General features: G+C 40.6%; 1 protein-coding gene across 1 annotated transcript; it reads left to right on the top strand.

The window, feature by feature from the left end:
• The first annotated feature begins 3856 nt into the window (after positions 1-3856).
• Positions 3857-26076, top strand: mrvi1 (murine retrovirus integration site 1 homolog). Its single transcript, XM_079263635.1, has 23 exons — positions 3857-3972; positions 7045-7215; positions 10366-10432; positions 12077-12252; positions 13064-13170; positions 13550-13611; positions 14258-14431; positions 15133-15309; positions 15450-15568; positions 15834-15890; positions 16446-16892; positions 17005-17083; positions 17438-17558; positions 17639-17669; positions 19533-19673; positions 19863-19994; positions 21532-21685; positions 21988-22037; positions 22189-22323; positions 22663-22721; positions 23352-23474; positions 24628-24756; positions 25264-26076. The coding sequence occupies exons 2-23, from the start codon at positions 7144-7146 to the stop codon at positions 25421-25423; spliced, it is 2772 nt and encodes a 923-aa protein (XP_079119761.1). The 5' UTR covers positions 3857-3972; positions 7045-7143; the 3' UTR covers positions 25424-26076.
• The last annotated feature ends 613 nt before the right edge of the window (positions 26077-26689 follow it).

The raw sequence follows: 26689 nt of genomic DNA on the forward strand, positions 1-26689 counted from the left end.
ACCTGGGACCCCCTCGGAACTCGGGACAGAGGAGGAGCGCCCCAACCTGGGACCCCCTCGGGAACTCGGGACAGAGGAGGAGTGTCCCGTCCTGGGACCCCCTCGGGAACATGGAGCAAGGGAGGAGCGTCCCAACCTGGGACCCCCTCGGGAACATGGAGCAAGGGAGGAGCGTCCCAACCTGGGACCCCCTCGGGAACTCGGGACAAAAGAGGAGCGTCCCACCCTGGGACCTCCTCGGGAACTCGGGACAGAGGAGGAGCGTCCCAACCTGGGACCCCCTCGGGAACTCGGGACAGAGGAGGAGCGTCCCAACCTGGGACCCCCTCGGGAACTCGGGACAGAGGAGGAGCGTCCCAACCTGGGACCCCCTCGGGAACATGGAGCAAGGGAGGAGCGTCCCAACCTGGGACCCCCTCGGGAACTCGGGACAAAAGAGGAGCGTCCCACCCTGGGACCTCCTCGGGAACTTGGGACAGAGGAGGAGCGTCCCAACCTGGGACCCCCTCGGGAACTCGGGACAGAGGAGGAGCGTCCCAACCTGGGACCCCCTCGGGAACTCGGGACAGAGGAGGAGCGTCCCAACCTGGGACCCCCTCGGGAACTCCGGAGAGAGGAGGAGCGTCCCAACCTGGGACCCCCTCGGGAACTCGGGACAGAGGAGGAGCGCCCCAACCTGGGACCCCCTCGGGAACTCGGGACAGAGGAGGAGCGCCCCAACCTGGGACCCCCTCGGGAACTCGCGACAGAGGAGGAGCGCCCCAACCTGGGACCCCCTCGGGAACTCGGGACAGAGGAGGAGCGCCCCAACCTGGGACCCCCTCGGGAACTCGGGACAGAGGAGGAGCGTCCCAACCTGGGACCCCCTCGGGAACTCGGGACAGAGGAGGAGCGTCCCAACCTGGGACCCCCTCGGGAACTCGGGACAGAGGAGGAGCGTCCCAACCTGGGACCCCCTCGGGAACATGGAGCAAGAGAGGAGCGTCCCGTCCTGGGACCCCCTCGGGAACATGGAGCAAGGGAGGTGGACGAGCTCTGGGCGCTGGCGTGGGAGCCTGCAGCGCCGGAGACGTGGACCTGGGCGCTGGCGTGGGAGCCTGCAGCGCCGGAGACGTGGACCTGGGCGCTGGCGTGGGAGCCTGCAGCGCCGGAGACGTGGACCTGGGCGCTGGCGTGGGAGCCTGCAGCGCCGGACGGGTTCTGGGCGCTGGCGTGGGAGCCTGCAGCGCCGGAGACGTGGACCCGGACGCTGGTGTGGGATCCTGCAGCGCCGGACGGGTTCTGGGCACTGGCGTGGGAGCCTGCAGCGCCGGAGACGTGGACCCGGGCGCTGGCGTGGGAGCCTGCAGCGCCGGAGACGTGGACCCGGGCGCTGGCGTGGGAGCCCGCAGCGCCGGACGGGTTCTGGGCGCTGGCGTGGGAGCCTGCAGCGCCGGAGACGTGGACCCGGACGCTGGCGTGGGATCCTGCAGCGCCGGACGGGTTCTGGGCGCTGGCGAGGGAGCCTGCAGCGCCGGACGGGTTCTGGGCGCTGGCGTGGGAGCCTGCAGCGCCGGAGACGTGGACCGTAGAGCTGGTGGCTTGATAACCAGTCTGGTTCCCCAGAACCGCGACCGGACTTCCCTCTCCATCAGCTCAGGAACTGGTCCAAGCCCAAGCAAAATACCCACCAGTTCGTCACATGTCATGGTCTCTGGTGGTTTCTGCTTATGGCGCCTGGAGTGTCCTTTTCTCCTCTCCTGCTGGGTCCTGGGTGGCTGGTTCATTATGTCACGGTGGCTGTAGGGATGTGGACCCAAATGCAGGAGTCGGGAAGCCGGTATGCAGAAATCAGACATCATTTTAATCCAAGACAAAGTGAGGGCCAAAACCAACAAATGAACCAGCAACACAAGACAGAAAGTGAGGGGTATAAATACACAGAACACAATGAGACAGGTGAAGTAATTAACAAAATGAAACCAGGTGAACTCAATAACAGGAAATCAATGAAGCTAAACAAGAACCGAGGGAACTAAACAGGAAAAATACAAAATAAAACAGGAACCCTGAAAACAAAGCAAAGGGAAAAACCCAAATCATGACAATAGGTACATCTCTATATGATGTTACTACGGTAATACTAGGGAGAAAAAGAGGAACAAATAAGGAACTACTTGTTACTTATCAGGGAAAACAAATAAGAACGAATCAGGGATTAATAGATACTTAATCATCATTGTTCCCTAATAAGCCTGGTCTTTGTGGTCACCAGTAAGTACTGGTTAATTACCCATTAGTTCCTGATTTACCACCAAGGCATTACCTAGTAACAAAGCAAATTTTGTGTCCAGTATTGTAAAGTGTTACTGTTTCTAGTACTTCTGCAACCCTCTGTTCTGCCAAAAGGTGGAAAAGAAAGAAACTTCAAGTTACAAAGAAGACATAAAAGTATAAAAGAAACCTATCAAGTATAACCACAGAAAGTACACAAACCAGCAAACCACTTGGGTCTGATCACAATTGTAACAAATGTCAAGTAAAGAATAGTCACAGTTGTAACAAATGTCAAGTAAAGAATAGTCTGCTTTTTAAAATAGTTTTGTAATCTTTTGTAATCTTTTAATCAAATCATGTCTCATCCACAATGAAATCCTTACATTCTTTGCAGTCTTACCTTGAGAGAAGTTATTTCTTCAATCGCTGACCTATTTGTCAATGTAATTGGTTGTAAATGGCGTTACTATCTCTGAATAATTCCTTTAATATCTCTCATATGATCTTGTTTTTTTTTTTGTTTTTTTGTTTTTTTTAATGAACCCAATTTGTTGTGAATGGGTCCACCAGGCTTTCACTTTTCAATATTTCACATTATACAACTTCTCCTGGTTTACTTCAAATTTCTTTCTTAATGTTTTGCAGGTGTCAAACATAAATACATAAATAATTTTCTAAAAAGTTCACATTTTCCAAAAGAAAAAAATGTGGTGTTACAGCATGCGTTTATACATTTTTCAGTTAATTTGCAAACCTCATATGCTGTTTTAACTTTTATTTTTCACAGTCCTAACTAATAGAAAATGGAGTTGAAGCATTTTTCATAATGCAGGACTTTAACTTGTTTGTATGGATTATTGCATTATGATAAATAGACTCAATACTTTGGGTAAAATGCCAAAATAACTTTAAATATGATCTCCCCTCTTTTGTTGCATAAGAGGAACATGTGACTTTTTGGTACAAATTGTTCCTTTCATCAACGGTTTTCCTCTCACTGCAGTATTTAAGATGATCATCTTGCGCTAATTTAATATGTGATGCTGCAATTTTCTGTAGTTCAGCTGTCTTCCTCCAAACAATGTCATTCCTGTGCTCCTTTTACGCCATGAAATCCAGGCTGGTTGCAGGCCTTACAATATAAACCTCTCAACAGTAAAAAGGAGCACAAATGTCAGAAGTTTTGACAGAGCAGATTATCAAACAATAATGGATCTCAAGGGTTTGGAAGTGGATGCGTGGATTCCTCCTAGCCAGCAGAGTAAACACAGATCAGACAGGCATCATGGATCTGCCTCACACAAACATGCTTTCATGCACTACAGCATGCAAAAGAGGTTCTTACACCTCCCTCTGAGAAATAAACCGAAGCCCGCAGACAAAAAAAAATAACACACTTTCTAAACTTTCTTGAGGTCCGAGTTGAGGGATGATCACAGGAGCCCAAGGACACACATACACGAACACACACACTCCACAGCAGCTTAAAGAGGCGCATAGAGCCCTTCTCCTTAAATGGTCAAAGCTCCCAGGAGTGAAAGAGAGGCTGTTACTGCTGAAAAAAGACAGGGAACAGAGGGGACGGGAGAGGGAAGGAGAAGCCCTGAGGATTGAGGAGTTTTCTGGGGAAAAGGCTGAAAGAGAGCGTTTGGCTGTGGGAAGTTGGCCTGGGAGACAGAGATCAACCAGTGTGTTTCAACATAGCAGTGAACTCAGGTAATGTGCACGCTGTCTGAGGACAGGTTCGGGTTGTCTGCTGCATGGACCTGTAGGGTGTTATTGTCTCTGCTACCGTGTGCATGGAAGTTTGTGGACATTTGTTAGTCTGACTTGTAACTGCTGGAGTGAGTTTATAAGACAACCTGCATGTGAGATTCATCTCCCCCTCTGCTTGAGAAGTGCATTTCCTATCTGTAAAATGAATCTGCTTCCTTTAGCTCAGTGTACATCTCTCTGTCCATCATGTCTTTTTTTTCCTCACACTTCCTCTCCCATGTTATCTTAGATTGGGATTCTCTGGTAACCACTTCCTCCGCTGGCCCTGCACTCTGTGCTTCACACAACCAAATTTTAAACAAATCTGGCATGAGGGAGTGGGCTTATGTAACAGAGGAGGGGAGAAGGGTTGCCGGTCTCCTCTCAGGACAGAGACAGCTGGGCTGTGCTTCAGTGAAAAGTTAATTCTAACTCAGGCGGTTGTGGTAGACAATTCAATTTTCTTCCTCCCTTGTTTGCAGGAATAAAAACAGAGTTGTCTACCAGGGTTATCTGAGCTCAGGGTTGTATGTTCTGTCCTATTTCCCCCACAGGAAATAACTTGAGTGATTCAATTACTCTGCAATATTTATCTCAGTGTTGTAGTCTGCTGGAGAAACACTCCGCACCGCCAACCCTCCTGCAGCGCAGGTTGGCACCTTTGTTTAGGCTGAATTGATTTCAAATATCAAACAAAGCTTCTTCTGTCTGTCAGTGATGTGTCAGGGTCACATGAAAGCAGGGTTCTTTTATCAAGAACTGTTGAAACTCTTTAAACTTTATTTGTGAGTTTTGGTTGCTTAGTAATGCATTTTTCATAGACGACAGACACAAACATTCAGAATGTTTGTCTGTTTTTGCCATATGTACAAAGAATGGCTTTGGCACCTCGATGGTGAGATGAAATAACAAAAATGTAGTTTTTCTATCTCAGCAACAAATCTGCAGCATCGCTTTGCATTTGTGAACAGTGGAGGGAAACAACCACAGTGTGAAAGCATGAGCATTAAACGCATGTACAGATGGACACAGCTAAAATGAATGTTCTCCTGCGTGGCATTATTCTTGTAGTCAGGAAATATCCTTCTAGCTCACTGGGAGATAGTTAAACAAGCCATTTCCTCTCCAGTGACTCACAGCCTCTCTGTCCCTATATGTTCCCAGAACTTGTCATGTTTGTGATGACACTGAGCAGCTCTCTGCATATTTTGGTCTTCAATTCTCAGAGGATTTGTCAAGCGTACAGTTTGTGCTATACCTCACAGGCACAGCCAGTAACTCGTCCCACCTTTAACTCTGAACGGCGACCATGATCACCAGTGCAAGCGGCAAAGGCAGCCACACCTGTCACATTCATACATATGTAAATCTTCTGGTGAAATCAAAGAAACATGAATATGCTAACCTTTGGTTTCAGTTTGTGCACATTGCTCCTTCAAAGGGTTAAAGCAGTTCTCCTTTTAGGTTTGCATAAATTTGTGGCTAAAAAAAAAAAAAAAAAAAAAAGGAGGAGCCGTGTGTTCAGACAATGATTTACAACGGTTGCACAAAGAATATCATTATTAAATCAGGTGATGTTTGCCTTTAGTTCAGTGAAACACACTGCTGCTGCAATTAAAGCAAGGACTGATGCAAATAGCCAATTCGCAAGTCTTTAAATGTTTGGAGAAGTTCTGTACAACAAAACAGTGTAATTCTTTTTCAAAATTTGGAAAATAAAATATTCTCTATTCAGTCTCTCTTTATGCATCTTTAATAAACTCCTGATAGACTGGCTTTATAAGAGGGTATCATCGTGGCTATTAAAGCCTCTTGCTAATCTTCCTCTGCAAACACTTTCAAATTTCTGACAGAGCTCTTGCACTCATCTATTTCCATCACTCATTGTATAAATGCCACTTGTTAGTATTTTAATAGTTTCCAAGGCAAAAACAACAAAACATTTATCTTTTTATATATTATTTACTCCTCCATCTACAGCTATATATATATATATATATATATATATATATATATATATATATATATATATATATATATATATATATATATATATATATATATATATATATATATATATATAGCTGTAGATGGAGGAGTAAATAATATATAAAGAGATAAATGTTTTGTTGTTTTAACCTATATATGTATATATGTATATATATATGTGTGTGTGTGTGTGTGTGTGTGTGTGTGGGTGTGTGTGTGTGTGTGCGTGTGTGTGTGTGTATACGTTTTTTTTCACATATTTATGTTGGAATGTGTTACAGCCGAGTGTGCAGGATGTAAACTGTGCTGTCTTTACTGACATACAAACTTTGTCCTTCATATCTACTAAACAAACAAAACCAGATCTTTACTTTTAGGTACACAAGCCCTACCTTAACCCTACCTAAATAGTTTGTATTTGTTTTTTTATGTTGTTGTTGTGTTTTGTTTTGGGTTTTTTTGACCAAATGTAACTATAGGTGCATGGATCAAGTTAGTTCACATAAATGAATGTGAAAATAGTCATATTTTGCCGATTAAACTTCTTATAAGGTCATATTAATGACATTACAGTGGGCTCCTACAAACTTAATATCCATCTTATATGTCATGAACAGATCCGATGTTAATCATTGTACCGTATTGATGGAAAGGCTGTTTGATGCCACATCCATGATGGAATAAAATTATTGTTGACTGATGTGAGAATTTAAATACAAGCAAGTTTGGCAAATCCAGTTTTGTAATAATTTTAAACAGAAGGATTATTTCTGATGACTTTATTTCCGTTTACAAGACACTGGAGAATGGAGCTATGTAGGGATTTGTTTATGGTGTGATGATGTGGTTAGCTCCTTTAGCTGCGGTTGGGCAGGAGGGGCATCTGTATGGTATCAGTCCAACAACAACTACAGACAGGGAGGAATTTCTCTCTTCTTCTACTGACGAATCTGCTCAGACTTTTAAAAATGCCTGAATTTATTTTTTTCTCTGTTTATGATCTTGTGGCTCCAAAATGAAGTTTTGCTGTTTCTTTTTGAACAGAGTGATCGTAATTTCCAGCAGTCCTGTAACACCTTGTGCAGCGGTGAGAGACCTTTCATCTTCTCTCACACCCGTTCTCGCTCTTCACTTCCCCCCATCATGCCCACACTCCCCGAGGAAGAGGAAGACTCTCCTGAGGAACTGGACAGTTCCTCCAGCTCCCCAAAAGCCGTAAGTGCTCATACTGTTGCTTTTGGAAGCACGGTTAATTTCTCTTTTCATAAAACTATCATAGTCCATAATCAATGTGGCTTTAAAAGGAAATTCCATTGCTTACTACTGAAGTCACCAATTAAAAACAGACTCCTTTTTCCTTTTACATCGTACCTCCAGTTAACAAATAACACTTGATTACTCCCCAGTGAGTGAAAGCATATGCTGTTTGACTCAAACACTCATTAAGCTAAAGAATATTTTTGCTGTCATTAAAATGAGGCTAAACTAAACAAAAGTAATGATACAATTACATATTATTTTGACGTGGTGCATATTTCACTTTTTGGCTCTGTATTCAGTCAGCTTGTTGAGCAATGTGTCTCATTCTGCTGATTCCTTGGTGTTTTGGCTTATGTTTGGCTTTCAGAGCGAAGCACAGAGCAACCACTGAGGTCTCTAAAGATGAGTGGAATTTCAAAGCAGAGATCACAGATATCAGTTCAGAAAGAAATTCTTTGGTTCTTTGGAGCTGAATTTGCGACACGGAAAAGTCAGTTGTCAGTTCGCATTTTATTTAATTTCATTTTATTTCGGATATAAAAAAACAGGAACCCATGGCCATGTTTACACGAGGACACTACAACTGCAAAATGAAACAACACACATACACCCAGAAAACATTAAACATAAGAAATAAAGTAAATAGATTAAGCAAAAGGCAGCAGGATGAAAGGAAGGATATACCTGAACACTAGTAAGTCCTTATAGTATGGTTGTCTTTGGATGAAACAAATCCAAATTATGAAGAGGATTTGTGAAAATTATTGAAAATTATTATTGTCCAAGTACCAGTTATGCTTCATTTTTATCTAAGTGTGATAGCTTGTAGGCTGTAAAACATTTTGTGTTGCTTTGCTTAAGCAGCCAAACATCAGCCTGTCCAGGGTTTTGTAAAGATTACATTGCGATGTGAAACAGCGAGTCTGTTGAGATCAGTTTCTAACCTATTAGTAACACCAAAATGGATTCATTACCAGAAGCATTGAATGTAAGTTCTGTCAGAAAATCAAAGTTCACATTAGCAAGAGGTCGAACCAATCAGGACCAAATTCTGTCATCAACGGAAACAAGTCCACAAGGTGCAGTTATTGATCTCTAGCTGCACATGCCAGCAACAGTCAGGTGCATGTGTCTTACGTGGTGTGATCACATTTTACAGTTCAGTCAGTCTGATTTTAGTCAAAATTTCTAATTGAAATGTTTTACTTTAGGAGGAAAATCCCTGGCTTCCAGACAGGTTGCACTGTATAAAGCCAAAGTCAAACCAGCCCATCATTTCCGTAATAAAACAGATTAAACAAAAGGCATGGCAGACACAGTTGGTGGGAAAACAGCAGCAAACAAAATCATAGTAAAGAAAATAAAAAGCATAGGCCAATCTTTCCCAATCCTGTTCCTCAAGTCCCCCTGCCCTGCATATTTGACCTATTTAACCCTACTTTAACACACATGAATTAAACGAATGACTTCTGAACAAGCTTGCAACAAACTTGGTGAGGAAGTTCATTAATCTGAATCAGGTGTGTTGAACTCGGAACATGTCCATGATATATTGGGCAGTACTTGAGGATCAGGATTGAAATACTGGCACTGATTGTGTTAATCTAAATCCTGTTGTTCTCTGACTGAGTCTACTGCAGGTGAAACACTACGTATTACTGCATTTACTTATAAAAACTGGCTGAGATCTCAGCAGAATGAAGCTGTATAATTTAATCTACAGTCATATGCTAACTTTGTAAAAGAAGCCATTTTATTGCAATACAAAAAAGGCAAAGCAGCAGCCTGTATACAGTATTTTTATTAGGACTACTTCACACATATAGGCTTTTAGAAGAATTTATTAGCATACTAACATTTGATAATGTCATGAAACCATATGCAGTAAAACTGACATGGCTTTAGATGATATTCATCATGATTTATAAGTAGATAGCAGTGTAGGAATAATATTTATTTCATGTATATCTAAGATGGTTCTCCTCCCTTTGGTTCTATTCCACCATGACTTCTAATCCGGTGTTCAGAGAGGTTTGCTTCTTCATACCCCCTAAACCATAAAGAAGATGGAGAGCCAAGAATAGGAATTTTGAAAGGAAACTAGAGGAACTGGGATTGGCACATTTGTCTAATAAAGGCTATATCCTAGCTGAGTGAAACTGACTTTCTTTTCCATTCTTCTTCTATAAAGAGGACTGACTGAATCTGTTTCAACCTGGTCTTTATTTTTCTTGTTTTGGAATCGAAACTACAGTCCATATAAAAATGCTCAGCGAAATGACGATAAAGATCTCAGGGAGGAATCAGGACAAGCTTTCATTTATAATAAGCAGGTCTTCAGATTGTATTGTTTGAGCTGCTTCCCTGAGGGTAGCTTTTAGGGTCCCTGTTAGAAGGATACTGGGGACATGTCCAGGGTGTACCTTGCTTCTCGTCTAATGATTTATGGGACACACTCCAACTTCCCATCACCCTGAATGGAAATAGTTAAGAAAATGGATGGATGAATGTTTGAAGGATTAGGAAACTCCACTAGTAGTGTAGTCATCCAAATAAAAAGAAACATTTCCTTCTTCGTCTGTTTCTTACCTTCATTAGTCTTTTTTTCTTAACCTCAGTGGGAAAATGAGAAGAGCTCTTTAGGACTCAGAGCATATTTTCCTGAAGTAATAAATGTCAGATTACAAACCCTGAAAAATGCACGCAACACCTGGAAGGTGATGAAACATGACTCTGCTGTCATTTGGAGTGACTGTTTTCTAAGATTAGCTTTAAATCAGTCATGAAAACATCATTAGTGTCCTTAAAACTTTTTTCCCACCAATTTAAATTTACTTTCATTTCTCCATTTTTAACTCACTTGGATGCTTTTTGTTATTTTTACATCACCATTCAGGAAATGAAGAACCTTTTGTTGTCATTTAGAGAGCTCAGTCTTAATGCAGATCTTCTGTGGCACTCTAAAGAAACTTTCCAAGTTTTGGCTGTTAATGCTCAGCTGCGTTTCTCCACTTCCCTGTCAGAGATGCACATTGCATATTTGCCCTCGTTATATGTCATTCTCCTGCATTTATGTAATGATTTCTTGCTGTTTATGTTGCCTAGTTCTCTCACTATATGAACTTCTCCCGAAAGGGGGACAAATACCATTCATCAGGTTTCAGGAATGACAGTAGAAGCATTGAGTTGTAAAATTACATTATCATAGAAATGTGTTCCAGTTTAACCTTACTCAGAACGTATCTTTGATGCTGGATGCTCGACCATGAGAGCCTCCAGACTGTTGTAGCCTCCAAGGCTCTTCCAGGAGGAATAAAACAACTTTTATTTTCCTTTTCTTTTTCTCCTTGGCTGGATTAAATTATGGGCTCTTGATCTCCTCTTGCAGTCAGAGGGGTGTCATCCTAGAGGACTGGAGAAAATGACCTTTTTGACCCGAAAGAGGAGGACGGCTTCGGGTGTATTAGTTTTCTTTTCTTCCCCCCCCCCAGATAAACACACAATTCACATTTACCTCCAGATTTCTCTTTCAGGACCTCCTGCAGACCCCAAACCAGATGGTCTGAACAAAACCTCTAACACAGTTTACAGTCCCTTAGGTCAATAGATACGGAATGTCACATCGAACTAAGCAACTGGCTCTTGTCAAAATGACACCTTTACACCTCCAGATAAGACTCAACGGCGCCAGGAGAGAGACCCGGCAACTCTGCTTTGATCCTCCCCGAATATACATTCTGGGTGACAGATCCACCCCTCTTCCCACAGGAAGAAACTCCAGAGGCACTTCTTTGTGTCTTTAAATTTCCTTTCACTAACTGGTTTAATGTAGCCTACATGATTTTTGTTGATAGGTTTGACTGAAGTTTCCCGTTTTATTCATTCTCATATGTGATTTAAATCCTTGAACTGATCACACATCAGAATCAATCATGAACACTTTACTACATAATGTTGGTTATATCTTTCCAAGTTTGGAACCCCTGTTAAGCAAATAATAGGAATGGATAAGAATGTAACTCTCTTTCAGGATTCATCGGCTGAGGAAGACAAGTCATGCCAATGGATTAATCCACACTTGATAAGAAATATGTGAAATATGCAACAATTGGGTTTCATGTGTAAAAGTATTACTATTGGTAAATGTTCCCTTTTCAAGCAAACAAAACATCTGCATGAGTCCCCAGAATGTTGATTGCCATGCTTAAAGCTAGGAAACAAAGTTAATAATTTGATTATCATGATCATGTTAATGAAATGGGAGAAAGGAACCAGGGCCCGCAGTGAAATAAGACCTGAATCACTCCTACCCTCTTGGTTAACAGTCAAAGCTGACCTGATTGGGTAAGACTGACCAGCCTTCTGACTATTAGTGGTTTGTGATTGGTCAGGACCTAGGAGGAAGGGTCCAGTTAAATGGACCCGCGCTCTGGACTTCGAGGGTTTTTTTGTCCTCCCTTGTTCTTCTCTCTCGGCCCTTGACTCTCGATCGCCGTGATTCTTGTACTTTGACTTAATTTCGTTGCCCTCTCGCAACTTTCCGCTGTACCCAGCTGTTTCTTTGTTCTCATAAGTTTACTCCATCTCTCTTCTTTTGTGCGCGTAAGATCTTAACGAGATAAGTTCGAACAGAAAAGTAATATTTGTTTTGAAGGCGAAACAAGCCTTGTTTAAGTTTACCCAGCGAACATTTTTATTTTTCCTTTTTGAGATCAGTAATTCACCAGAACCGCAGTTCCACTAATTTTTGCGTCTGTACAAGTACTGCCTACCCTCAGACAGTACGCGTGGAACACAACCTTTGGAATAATTTGAGTACGAGAAACACCGCCCTTGGTTCTGGGATTCCGCTGGACAGAGATCCCAACCCGTTCATCAGAGCAGCTCCAGACCTACTTCTCCCGACGCCAGAAGGTCCATTTCCCGGAGACTTGCAGTCCAGGACAGAACCACCCGGTCCGCCGGCTCCATCAACTGACCCAGCGGGAAAAAGTAGGATCTTCATAGCGCTTTGATATCACTTGTGGTGTTCAACAGTACATCAAATTTAACCAAAGTATAAATTTGAATTCTCATTCAAACACAATATCACTAAGTATAATTTTAACAAAGATTTAAGTGAAATAACGATACCGATTTAATTGCTTCAGTTCCAACCAGTTCCTTTCTGCCCCATTTCATTCAATTCATTTTTTACCTCTCATTATTACTGTCATAAATGAAAATCCCTGTAAACAAATTCACTTGACCATCTCACCAATAACCTCTCCATCATTGCTCATTTTCACTGCTGTATGTTTACCATCATTGTAATAAATATGTATAATCAATTCATCCGTTCTTGTCATAATTTCTGAATGTACAATTTCTGGTTCATTCGTTCTGAGAATTTACTACTTTAAGTGAGACTGTGTTTATTGAATTAAGTATATTTCAGGTTTTCTCATCCTCCTGAATCTTAAGTTAAGTAAAAGTGATGAGTGGTGCTCCGAGGTAATTAAAATTTAATAAGTAGTAATTGATAGAGGCATAGTTTTACTACACTGTTTACAGCTTTTTCTGGAATTTAATTGTTGGCAGTTTGTTCGGGGACGTACAGCACATCATACAGTAAATTGCATTTGACTAAATCTTGATTCCTTGAGTTTTGAGACCAGCTGAGTTTTTGATCAAATTACCACAGATCAGGAAGTGTCCTACACTTTCCCATGAACCAAGTGTTTAAAGCAAAGTGAGCTCAGTTTCCACCAGGGCTCAGGAGAGGCTTAATGCAGACTTGCACTTATTGTGTTGTTTTACACAGTCTACACCAGGTGAAAGCCAAGCCGTCATCATGACTGCCCCTACCATCGTCTATCCACAGCAAGCTTTTACTGTCCAACAAGATGGGTGTCCTCTGGACCAGACCAGGTAATTATTACCTCTTCCAAGGCATCTGCCTGTCGGCCTATCTATCCGTCTGCCCATCTGTCTGTTTGCCTGCCTGCAATATAAATCAGAAGGAAATAACAGAAAATCTTAGTAATAGAATAAATAGCAAGTCATTAGAGCTTGGATAACTGCTTGAATCAAGGGATTTTTTTTTGAAGAATTATTCACTGGTAGATCTTGATAATTTTGCGATTAGAGCTTCTAAATTAAAAGTAAATGCCCACAATCACAGGCAAAGAGAAAAACAATTACAATGGATCTGTGGAGGTCAATGCTCTCTGAGTGCTTTTAGTTACTTTATCAGATCTAAAAATTGTTTTGAACCTTATGGTTATATTATTTTGGTTTCCTCTCCCAGGCCACACAGTCCCAGGGCTCGCCTGGCCAGAAACTCCTCAGGAGGACCCATCACTACAGTTGGTAAATAAATCCCACGCACACACACACACACACAAACACAAGCACACATACATGCTGCAGCTGTAATTACTAAAAATATACTGTCTGAGAACTAGTTGCTAAGTTTTCTTTATCCCTGCACCGTTTTCCATAAAGTAAGTATACTTTAATAGGACGTTTGTAATGCTATCAACATAATCTGCTTCTCCATGAACTTGTCTTACATTCCTTTGCTTCAAATTCAATGAAAAAATACTTTGAAACACAAAAGCATTCATGTTGTGCAATTAATCTGTCAGTTTCCTCCCACATGCCTGAAATTTTTCTTTCTGTTTTGATAATCGACCCTATCGGAGTAAAAGAGAAATAACAAACCCCTGAATTTCCAAAAACTCAACAGATGATTTATTCAATAGCTTCCACCATTGAACTTCTTTTTGCTTTGAGGTTGACATCAGTGCAATTCAAATTTCTTTTTAAAGATGAACTTGTAACTAAAATAACTTTGATCCAGTAGTTAAAAAAGTCTTTAACAGTCTGATGATATTTTTTAATTAAATATTTGGTCATAAAAACTAAGAGGAATGGACAGAGCAACAGAGCAGGCAAATGTGCAATTTCCTGTCTCACTCATAATTTGTGTAAACACACGTACCGTCTCTCTCAGACAGCACAGGTAACCTGATCGACCTGGTTAAAGATCAGCTGCCGGAGCTGCAGCTCTCTGAGGAAGATCGGCAGAAGAACCTGGAGCTGCTGGAGCAGGCCAAGAAAGTCAGTGATCGCTTCCTTACACGCCGAGGACGACGCTCCACAAGCAGCCTCACCGACTCACCCACAGGTAGAGGATGCACAAACCGACAAGTACACACTGAGACTAAAATGTCAAGGTTGACTTGTACTTGTAGATTACATGGTCATTGTTGTTCATGTTAGTGTTTTTCTTTGTGTCAGGAAAGAATTATTATCTAAAAGGATAGATGTGATGTGTCAGTAGTTGCTTTCTCATTGTTTCACAGACACACTTTGCTCAAACTGCAGATCCGTTAAACATAGTCTGAACAAATGATCTGTGGATGTGAGACAGTTACATCGCTAACAGATGTAGAAACCTTTTTAAGTGAGAGAAGTTGAATTGATTCATTTTTTTTATCTTCACAGAAAATCATTATTTAGGCTTTTCACAGAATGCAGATTATCACATTATTATAAAAATTATTTAAATTTTTTATTAAAATGTTTAAATTATAATCAATAACCTTCTGTCAGTGATTAATTAAGTGTTTTATTATTTAATACAACTGAAATGTTGTTAACAGAAAGTTCAGACTTTTGTTATTTTTGGTTCGACATTTTTTAAATCATATGAAATTGGAATTTTTCTGATATTTTAAAGACTAAATAATCAAGTTTTGTAAACAAAATTACAAAATAAAAAACAGAAATATGAACCAGGGTTTAGCTGACTTAATCAGTCTCATGTTGTCCCAGTTAGTTTTCAATAAATTGTTAAAGAAATATTTTCAAATATTTTCTCTGCAGCTCTATCTCCAGCTCCAACACCATCATCTTCACCATGTTCATCAAGAAGTAGCTCGCTGATCATGGCCCCTCAGACTGGTTTGTACTTCTCTGTTCGGACCTTTAAAGCTACCGAAGGAAGTCTGTTTGCAACCAAAATACTAAAAACCATTTGTGTTTTCTTTTTTCCTGGATTCTGTTGCTGAATTTTAAGAATCTACAAACCAGATTAGTTTTCTATCAGGTACCACTTCCTGTTCCCAGCTGCTTCTTGTCTTATCAGAAACTAAAATAGGCTGTTTTAGAACTTCAAAAAATAGTCTGTGAGTGAGAATTAAATAGGTTTTCTGTCAGATCAAGAGGGCTTTTCGTAATTATGATTTGTAAGCTGCTTTCTGCTTTTACAGCTGCAGGAACTACAGATAGTCCGCCGGTCAGCTCACAGTCTACTGGTCAGGTAAATAAATTGCTCTATGTACACCACACAATGACACGTGTAATGCAAATCCTTTTCAAAATATTCTCATGTCATACAGTTAAAACAAGCAACGCAGATTTCACATCTAATTTTGTCCCCTTTCTTTAAATGTTGTACTAAGTCTGCAAAGGACTTTGTCACTTTGCCTCTGAAGTAAAAACAACCCTAACAAGATCAATAATTCAATAATCATTGACCCATGTAATATGTATTAACACATGAAAACTTGCATGTTCTCTTTTAGCATCTGGAGGTTCCTTGTGTGAGGGATCAGCCTGAATTAACAAACCAGGAACAGGAGGTCAGCTTAACACACTAACTGCATGTTTTCTTAAAAACCTATAAATAACAAACGTAAGCCTCAAGCAGAGAAGTACTAGTTAAACCTGTCCTTTAACCTGTCATCTTGGACTATCATCAGGACAAATTTAATTTGTCAAGGACCTTCAGACTTTTCACTTTCTTACCATGTCAAAGAAAACTGAAAGATTAAACAGCATTTTATTTAATTGTGTTTCATGGTCAAAACCTAGTGTGGCTCAGCTTATAAACAAGAAATGACCAGTCAGTTGTGTAAACGGTGCTCTCCAAAATTTAGGATCAGTTCTTAGCAATGTTTCTTTATTCATTGAGGATTTATTTGAGTAAATGAGGAAACAGAGCTTAACTGGACATCTGCAAAACCCATGACCATGTCAGCCTTTGCTTTTTTGTGTCAGTGGTCCTTTTACAGTGATTAACTTCTCTGAATTATAAGTAAATAAGCTTGCATTAACAGGAACTAAGGACAAAAAAGTAAAATTAATGTTATATTTTCAACATAAGTGCTCATCATTTCATAATCTCACCAACCCAGGACCAGCTGTTTGTGGACTGGAAGCCTGCTGAGAAAAGGAAAGTGTCCTCTGGGACTCTAACTCCCCGCTTTGCTTTCCAAAAGGACAACTATGATCATACTGTCCCAAAGAGTCCTTCTGCAGTCAATAAAACAGATGACGTGTTAGGTCGAAACCCAAACCAGGCACCAGCCACAGGGGTGGCCAAGCCTGTCCCGAGACCCCCTACCCAGCAGGCACCTTGCACAGCAGAGATTAAAACAATTGCGGCCTTTCCTCCACTGATGAGAGCTGTTTCCTGGGATGCTGTAGGCAGCCTTAATTCAAGAAACGGTGCTCCTGGTTTCCCTCCTACAGCCGACAACTCATACTCAGATAAACCCAGAGATGCTGCGTTCAAGTCCTCAGGGTACAAGGACCTCCCCACCCAGCCAGGGAGCATACAGAAACTGTCTAAACTCCGAGAGGTAGACCATCCATTAAGCCGGCTGCATTTCAGAATCATCGTTCAGTCGTTTCATTACCAGATATCCTTTGCTGGAGTATTGTAAGAACTCACCATGTGGTTTGTGTTCACAGGAGCACAAGCTGATGCGTAACCAAAGCATCGTGGGATCAAAGTTACCAGAACTGAGTGAAGCTGCTGAACAGGAAAAAGGTAACAGCTCATGTTTGCCGTCTTGTTATGCCAGACAGAAAGTAAAAGTACTTTCAGCAGTATCACACAGGGCGTAAACTTCCTGAGTTCCAGGCCAAAATGATGATGATGATGATGATGATGATGATGATGGCATGTATTGTTTTTGCTCATTTACTGGCAAACACAGAAATGCACCTTTGTCCTCTTCCATCAGCAGATGGCGCGATTGTTACAGGGTGTGACCCAGAGACCGCCTGAATTAACCGGTGGATTTGTGTTTACATGGAATTCTGAACTGTATGCTGATCTGTTATTGCAACACATTTGACTTCTACATTTTTCTGAAATACTTTTTTTTTCATTTGTCTCCAGGACCCTCACCTTTCCCAAAGTCAGCTGGTAGTGAGGAGAGAAAGGAGACGCCTGACGCTATGCCAAACATTTCAGATGTGATGCTGAGAAAACTCAAACTTCACCGGGGTCTGCCCGGCTGGTGTGTAACAAAATCAACATCCACATTTTCAGTAGACAGTATACATAAATCTAATAGAAGCTGTTCTGATTTCATTCCAGTGCACCTTCGCTCACCGAGAAAGAAGTAGAGGTTGGTATCGCATTTCTGCACGTCTTCGAGTCATTTTCAAGGATTCAGATTAAAATTTAAAAAAATAGAAAATACTTTGTGGAGTGGAAACGAGTAAAACCAGCTAAGCTGCTCTCTGCAGATGCAACTTAATTACCTGAATATGAATCTCATGAATCACAAACCTGCTCTCACTCCCTGTCACACACGGCCCATGGTCAGGGCCCTGCTGCGTTGGCTTCGATTGGATCCCCAAAACATTACTTTTGAAAGTGTTTCAGATTTCTGAAGGTGGTAACCTGACAGTGGCAAGATGCATTGCAACGGCAGAAAAGTTTCCATAACAACCAAAGTTTTATGGTAATAGAGTTTTAAAAAGCAATTCAAATGGGCAAAAAAGTAACCACAGTTCAAAAGTTGACGTTGAACACTGCTCTCTTGCTCAAAACCTGGATGATTAACTCTATCCTCCCCAGTTCCTCCCTTGTATCCAAAGTACACTTGTGAAGGATCAGTGTGTGATGTAATTTCTGTGATGTTATGGGATTCTCTGCGGCTTCTCAGAAGTTTGAGATAATTGATGTCCAAATGTTCACAAAGCAGACTACAACTCCAGGATTACAGCCAATTTATTTTAAAGTGGGCATTTGGATGTAGATAATGCAGTAATGAAAATTAACCGGAACAATGAAGATTTACTTATATTTGCATGCACGTGTATGTTTGCAAAGAAAGTAAGATTAAAAATGTCATCGTTGAATATTTCAGCTCCGAGGTGGATAAAACGTTGGCTTGTCTACAGTTCAACAAGAAATGTTTGACCTCCATAGGGAAGAAAAGATTTAATTAAAAACTAAACAAAATAGTTTAAAACGGGTTCAAATTTAGTATCTTTTAAAATGACTCGAGATAAAAGTGGATGTTTTGCACTGCAGAATAATCCTAATTCACAATGGATCACTCCTAGAAGTGGGGCTCAAAAGATCAATTAGCTGAAGATAGTGGTTTATTCATTTCATATTTTTATTTCTAGCTTTTTGACTCCTGCTTTCCTATATTTTTCATGCTCTCAAGAAAAGCTGGAAGATTATGTAGATTCACTGATATAATTACTGACTAAATGAAGAGCAAAATACAAAAATACACTCATTATAATGTTCACCTTTCACATCAAATGTTTTCAATTTTGCCTTTAAAATGATCCACAGTTAATTACACGGATCTTAAAACAGCAAGTCATAAAATTGACTGTGAGCAGTAATTTGTTTATTTTGAACATTGCATTGTGTTCAAACACACTGCTCACACACTGGAAACAGATGGCCTGTTCCACTAACCTTTTCCACATGTTTATAATAACCTGCTCTGCTGCCAAAGTTCTTAATTATACCTTCGTCACTAAATCGCCTGCCTGGATTTGATGGTGTCAACAGGAAAGTGGTTTTTATGTTCCTGATCAGACCAAAGAGACTCGGAAAGATTTCCTGTGGAGAAAATGCAAACATTTGTGACGCTTGTCAGGCTTGGGCTTTAGCCCCTCATGCTGCTCCCTCCGGGATGCGCTTGGATCAGGACGGTCACAGGTCATATATTTCCTCCCATCAGTGTCCCATATGTTTGAAAACAGTGCAGACTGGCTTTCATCAGCAAAACAAAACAGGCGAAGGTCAAATGTCCGACTCACAGCTTGTTCCCCAGGCTTGTCTCATGGCTGCTAGATTCTCCCATAGACATTGCATAGCAATGTGATCCTCATTGATCAGCGTGCACGCTGCACTGTGGGCAGTTTTCTCAGATTCATTTCATCGCTTTTTTTTTTCTTCATCCTCTGCATTTTTATTTTGCCAATCTGAGTTTTACATTGCAGTAACTTCTTCTCCACAGAATGCATTTGTCCAGCTTTCACTGGCCTTTCGTAATGACAACTACACTCTGGAGACGCGTCTCAAGCAAGCAGAGAGGGAGAGGAACCTGACTGAGGAAGACACGGAAAAAGAACTTGAAGAGTTCAAAGCGGCGCTAAAGGTTTGTCCTTGAAAACAGCAGCAACAGCAGCATATTACACTCCCTCCCTATATGAGAAGAATCCCCTCTGGCTCTTTAGTGTTTGTTGTTCTGGTTAATGTTTCCTGGAAGTGTCCATTCTTTGGGATCTATCTTGTGTGGCTAAGATTAATACACACTTTTTTTTCCTGTTGTTTGTGTTTATTGCAGATGACCTCTCCCCAGTGGCAGAACCTGGAGCAGCGTGAAGCCTATCAGCGCCTCATAGAGACCGTGGCTGTGCTGCATCGACTGGCTACCCGACTCTCCAGTAGAGCTGAGGTCGTTGGAGCCGTGCGACAGGTGCCATAACACAAACACACACACGTGCGCAAATGAGGGCAATCTAGTGACTAATGCTTCACATGTTATCCCAATACTTCTGCGAAGGTGCAGTTTGTCTTTTGCATGTCTGGATACTGATTTCTTCTGGATTTCCCACAGCCACATACCTGTTTGGCAGTTATTTAGAAATAATGATGAATATTTTATTTAACCTGATTGCTGATGTCATACCAACCAAAGCAAACATGAGAGAAAGAAAACTAGAAAATGTGATTTTTACTATTTTAAAGTCTACAGCGTAAACTATTTTTAGTTACAAGTAACTCACGCCTCCCATCTAAAAATAGAGTCTAATTATGGGAAAAAGATACCATCCCATAAATGGATATTTTGATTCCTTTGATCCACAAAATTCCAGTGAATGACTTTTAGCTTTTCTTGACTTCAGGACGGCAAACATCCAGAATATCACATACCATCCTTTCAGGGTATATCAGGGCTTAAGTTAGGGGTTTTTTTAAAAGGAAGAACAATCTTACTGGAAGCTGTTTCACTGTTTTGTGGAAAACTAAATTCTAATGGGATGATTTGGGTCATTGTGTATTCTTCATACAGTTGTGTAACTTTATTAGTTCATCCTTGTATTTCTTCTTAAAGCTAATGAGATAAATCAATTGCATGTTGGTCATACTGGTGTATTAAAATATGTCATGTAAATATATATATTTATAAAAACATTCAAGTTCACAAATATCTGGACATAGATAAATGTGGGCAATTTTGTCATGTTAGTTCCACATAAGTCAGCTTTAAATAATGGAAGCAAGATTTGATGAAACCTTTGACTTTCTTTTTCTTATTTTGTCTCATTATTTAAATTTGTTTGAATATAATTAGATCATTTACAAATCCCTTGTTGGGTTGCTTTTGCAAGAACTTCAGAAGTTTCATTTAAATGTTGCTCACTGAACCTTAATTTTATCTAAAATGGATTCTCAGTTGAGTTAAAAACAGGTGACTGTCAATAATATTTAGCTCATTTGACTCCAGAAGTCCTGGTTGAGTCATTTAGTATCTGTTCTATGAAGCCCTGTTTTAAATGGGAGATCTTGGATAAATCCTGGTCAAGGTCTTCTAGGCTACTTTGCACACTGAAAGTGTACAATGAATAAAAAATGGTCAATCTATGTTGTTTTTTCCCTTATTACTGTGGGAGAGTGCAATCATCCAATCTAGCAAGCAAAACAAGAGTGAGTAAAAAATATTGCATGGGATTTATTTTGACAAATTTCTTCTGGGTCACAATTCACATGTTTAGCGATATTGTTAATTCCACAATCCTAACAAGTTGTACCTGGTTGTAAAGGAGCATAATCAGGCTTCCCAACGATGTATGATAAAACACTAGTTGTTTTTATTGAGGGGGAGAACTAACGCTTTGTGTTAAGATTATACTAAATAAGACTTCTTAGGAACTAACTGCAGGAGTCCTTGTTTCATTGCACATAGATTGTACTGTAGGTCTGATGGACTTGGTTTTTGTGTGGTCAAACAGGAGAAACGCATGAACAAGGCCACTGAGGTCATGATGCAGTATGTGGAAAACTTGAAGAGGACGTATGAGAAGGATCACGCAGAACTGATGGAGTTTAAGAAGTTGGCCAATCAGAACTCAAATCGCTGCTATGGAGCAACTGTAGACACTGGAGGTAAGTTCTGATCTGCAGGGAGGAGATTAAACGTAGTTAACATCATTGTGGGATTTTCCAATAATTAAGTGCTTCACAAATATAATTACCTTTCCTTAAAGAACTGAGTACAGTCAAGGGTTTGAGTTAATATAATTCTGAGTTGTTCTTTTTAGCGAGCTGGAAAACCATATTTAAGCAGAGAAGTTTTTCATAGTAAATGTAGGATAATGATCCTTTCCTACTGGTCAATTTCAATGCCTCTGAGAAAATACCAGGATAAAATTAGTGTTTTCTTTTCTAAAAACACTATTTTTAATCAGATGACGGAGTACCACGGCCATCAAGGTCAATGTCCCTCACCCTGGGAAAGGTAAACTCTCAAGTTTGTTTGGGTAAAAAAATTATTTCCGTCTCGATTCATTTTCAAACCAAAGCCTTTCTGACTGGTTGTGAACAAACGTGCCTTTTTAGTTGTAAATAACACAGCTTTGTGTTTCGCCTCATCGCCTGGTCATCTGAAGGCTTTACCCAGGCGCAGGGTGAGCGTTGCCGTGGTGCCAAAGTTTAACCTCCTCAACATCCCGGGTCAAACCCCCGTCACAGCTGGACCAGGCCCAAACACAGGACCTTCACTGGGTGCTGCTCTTCCTGTCCTGGTAAGTTTTCCTGTCCCTCTAAAATGCTGGGAAATGAGGTATGTGGCACCTGTCACGGTGACTCCCAGAGTGACTGAATGAAAGTTCATCAATGGATTATAAAACAAGAAAGAATCATTTATTGTTTTACAAATACCAATAATTAGTGCTAATGTGGCCAAAAAACTGAGTTTTAAAATATGAAATCTTGATTTAGCATTGCTACAATCCATTAGTGGTGATAGACTGTCTTACCTCCTAAAATGCAAATTACACAATATTCTAGTAAAAGAATAGAAACATGACTATTATCAACTTATTTTTTGAAGATAATGACATTTTAATCCATCTCCTCTTCAGTGTGAGGGTAATGATGTGAAAAACATCTCCACAGAAGCAACACAGCCAGCTGCAGATTGGTATGTTTGCCTGCAAATACACACACAAACACACACAGCTGCATGTCTAATTTTTCAAGGCCTTTCCACAGCCCTGGAAACAATGGTCAAGGAGAAATCCTGAAAGCCCAATCATTCTTATCAATACACTTTGTGCTGCGTAGGGAATTTTTGCTTGTTTGTGTGACCTGCAGGATGTGTTGTGCAGTGAACAAGACAGCCACACTGAGCTAAAAACTAACCCTAGAAGCATGACAAAATGAATTAAACACTGCTGCAGTTGAGGACTGTGCTATCATGGGCTCTAATCTAAACATTTGCAAAAGAGTCTGACACGTTCCAGATGCAAGGCTCTTTGCATATTGTGGTTTAAAAATGAGCTTAAGTCGAGCTCTCATGTGTCTGAGCAAGACGTTTTGTGAGGAGAACAGTAATAACAAGTGTGCCAGCCCCATTTTTTCTGCTTGCACTCACCGTGCCTGTGGTGGTGTCAGTAATGCATATCAGCAGTCATGCAACGCTACGGCATGTCCATTATGAAGACAAGTCTGCAGTGTTTTGATGGAAACAAATTGTAAACTGTTTTATAAAGTCTGCCAAGATGGTGGTGGTGTCCAAGCTGACCATTCTTTCCTTTCCAAAACAATGCAGTGGAAAGAGTGCGACGGAGCAGGAAAGCAAGACAGCCAAACCTTCCGTAAACTTAGAGGAGATAAAAGCTGAGATCAGAGCTGAGATCAAGGCAAAGATCGAGGAAGAGGCATACAATAAAGGGTAAGGCCTTTCTGCTGCTCAATAATGTGCAAAGACACTGTGCAGTGGCATTTTTATACCATAAATCATCATGTTTGAGTTAGAATTTTATGAACCCATTGCTAATAGAATGTTGATGGATCTTCCTCTGAGGTTATGGCAAATCCAGTCTGACTAATTAATAACACACAAACAAATAGTTTTCATAATTTAAGTGGGCTGCACAGTGGCATGGTGGTTAGCACTGTGGCCTCACAGTAAGAAGGTCAATAACGACTGGCGGCGAGGCTCGAACTGTGACCTTTCTGTGTGGAGTTTGCATCTTCTCCCTGTGTTTGTATGGGTTCTCTCCGGGTGCTCTGGCTTCCTGCCACTGTCCAAAGACATACATGTTAGGTTAATTGGTTTCTCTCAGTTGCCTGTTGGAGTGAGTGTGAGTGTGAGAGGTTTTTTGTCTCTGTGTGGCCCTGCGATGGACTGTCGACCTGTTCAGGGTGTACCCTGCCTCTTGCCCAGACTCGCCAGAGACTGCTGGGATAGGCTCCAGCTTCTTCACAACTCTTGATTAAACTAAGCAGTTTGGATAATAAATGAATGAATGAATGAATGAATGAACTTAATTGAACAGTTTGAATGAAATATGTCAACATCTGTGTTAAGGACTTCTTCAAACGGTGCGCTGTCAAGTATTCCTGTGAAGACTATGACAGTTTTCTTTTGCTTGATTTCAATGTTTTAAACGAAAGTTTAGAATTTAATGTGACCCACTGACAGAAATGCAGTTTAACATTCACTGATGTTTTCACCACAGCTGAAGCCATTTGTATATACAAATAGGAGAGGTCTTCCTTCGGCCTTCACTTCACACATTTATGGTGTTAATATTTTAATAAGGTACTGTAGTTTGGTTTTCCCTGTAATGGTCTGACAACCTGTCCACGGTGTACCTGCTCACATCATGCAGTGGCAGCTGGTAAAGCCTCCAGCCACTCAGTGACTCTACACTGGAATAAGTGAGTTAGACAGTAGATGGATGAGTGGAGATTGATCTTAAATGTACATAAGATGATGATATGATCACATTTTATGAGGAATAAATGCACAAATCCTGGTTATTCCAAGGAAAAGAGATGTTAAAGAGTAAAAATTGAAATCTGTTCAATTTAAACTGCAGCTACCAAGAGGGACTGAAGCAGAATAAAGCACTCCTGGAGGAGAGAAGTGAAGAGGAGAGCAATGCAGAAAAACTGCTGGAGTCAAAAAATAAAGATGAAGAGAGTGGAAAAAGGCACAATAGCAGCAGGTAAACTGAATTGAGACTTTACAGAAATACATAAAACATATTTTCATGTTTATCTTTACAGGATTATCTGAAGTCCAGTTAATACAAAGCACTGGAGTTGCATGTAAATCCAGTATTGTAGTATGATAATAGCATTTTTGGTTCATTTTCACATTTTTTTTATTCAAACAAATTTAAATGATTTTTTTTTAGCTTTGGTAGAAAACTCAGTATTTTTCAGATTTCTTCATTTTAATGTACAAACAAATTCCAGCCTCAAAGCTTCCCTGCCAGGTTTCTTTTATTAGCTCATTATCGCGTCAAAGTTCAGTTTTGAGTCAAAAATGATTCAGCATGTTTGTCAGAATGCCCATATTCCACCTCTGCACTTTTACTGGATGCATCTCAAGCTGTATGTCCTGTAAGTTCATGAAATTTAATCTGGTCTGAGCTAGACTGTCAATAAATACTGAACTAGTCCGACATAAACAATCTGCTTCGTACTGAAAGAGGTTTTCATGTCCACAGGAGGATGGAGGAAGTCCTGGCTCTTCTCATTCAGTTTTGTCCCAAGGTCTCTATCACTCGACGGCTTCTTTGGATCACCCTGATGCTGTTTGTGGTGATGTGTGTGGTCATCAGTATAACATTCTTCAGTGACTACTACAGTCGGCGAGAGGACACGTAGGACAGAGGGAGGGACTTTCGTGAGACACAGTGTGTAAGAATACAACCCCAGAGCTCCACAACAGAGACCAAAGTTGCTACAGCTCTGTCTCTTCATCATCGTCATCATGATCACAACTGGACTCATATGAACGGAGCTTGATGGTCAGAGCTGTTTCTGGAGGTTATTTGGATGATTTTACCTTTTTTATGGTTGAGAGGATTAAGTCATAATTATGTTTAGATATGAAAGATGACAGTTTGCAGGTTGAGGCGAGTAGTCAGATCATTTCTAGTTAGGGACCAATTACATGGTGTGATGAAACATATATTTAATTCATTTAGACGCGTATGTAACGATACATTCTGGTTCTGGTACTTTGGATGAAAAACATGGCACTTTCCTTCACCATAGAAAATGTCTCTATTTATCAATACTCAAACGTCAAAGCTTAATCTCTCAGGTCCAATAGAAGACTAAAGGCCTTAAGAGATTTAGAATTTATATTTAAAGACTGTTTTATTTGTTGTTTAAATTTCCATAAAGAATATTTAAAGATGAAAATATAAGCACATTCCATAGTAGTTCCTGAAGTGCAATATTTGCAGTTGGGTGTTGTTGTTTATGTCATTACGGATTCGGAGCACTGACAGATTGTTTTTCTTTTATAATAACCTTTTTTAGATGGCATGAGGCTTATCTTGTTTGAGAATCTGTATTTGTGTGTTAAATGTTGATTTTATGCTCTGCCACTTCACCTTTAAATAAAAAGGTGCCTGAAGACATTTAGTCATTTTGGTGGTGACGAATATGAGGCTGTAACACAGATTAGTGTCACAAACCTTCTTAATTTAGAGATTCAAAGAAACTATTTGGGAAAGAATTTAGTCAGCCCACTTAAATAGGAGTGCAGAATTGATTTAAGTTTATGTTGCTTCAGGTTGTCCTTTATCATTCTCACTAATACTTCATATCAGTCAAAAACACTGCAGATTCTTCGTCAACACTCTCTGCGTCATTTCCTGCCATCGGGCTTTTTGGCGAGCTGTTTTTGTGGAAGTGGGATGTCCTTGTGCGCCAAAGGCCCATCAAAGGATACCAGAGATAATGGGTACATTTATGATTGAGTAATGCCTTCAGGGAGGAAATGGTGAGGACAGGGCGCCCAGTCACAAGTGGGAAATGATGAAAATCGCTTACTGCAATCACATGTACAACTTCAGCATCATCCTCTGTACTTTTACTTGTAAACGTCTCTCCTGTGCTTTTGTTTAAATTAATTTCCAC

The sequence above is a fragment of the Telmatherina bonti genome (genome assembly GCF_933228915.1).
Source record: "Telmatherina bonti genome assembly, chromosome: 1".
In the NCBI taxonomy this organism is placed as follows: Eukaryota; Metazoa; Chordata; class Actinopteri; order Atheriniformes; family Telmatherinidae; genus Telmatherina; species Telmatherina bonti.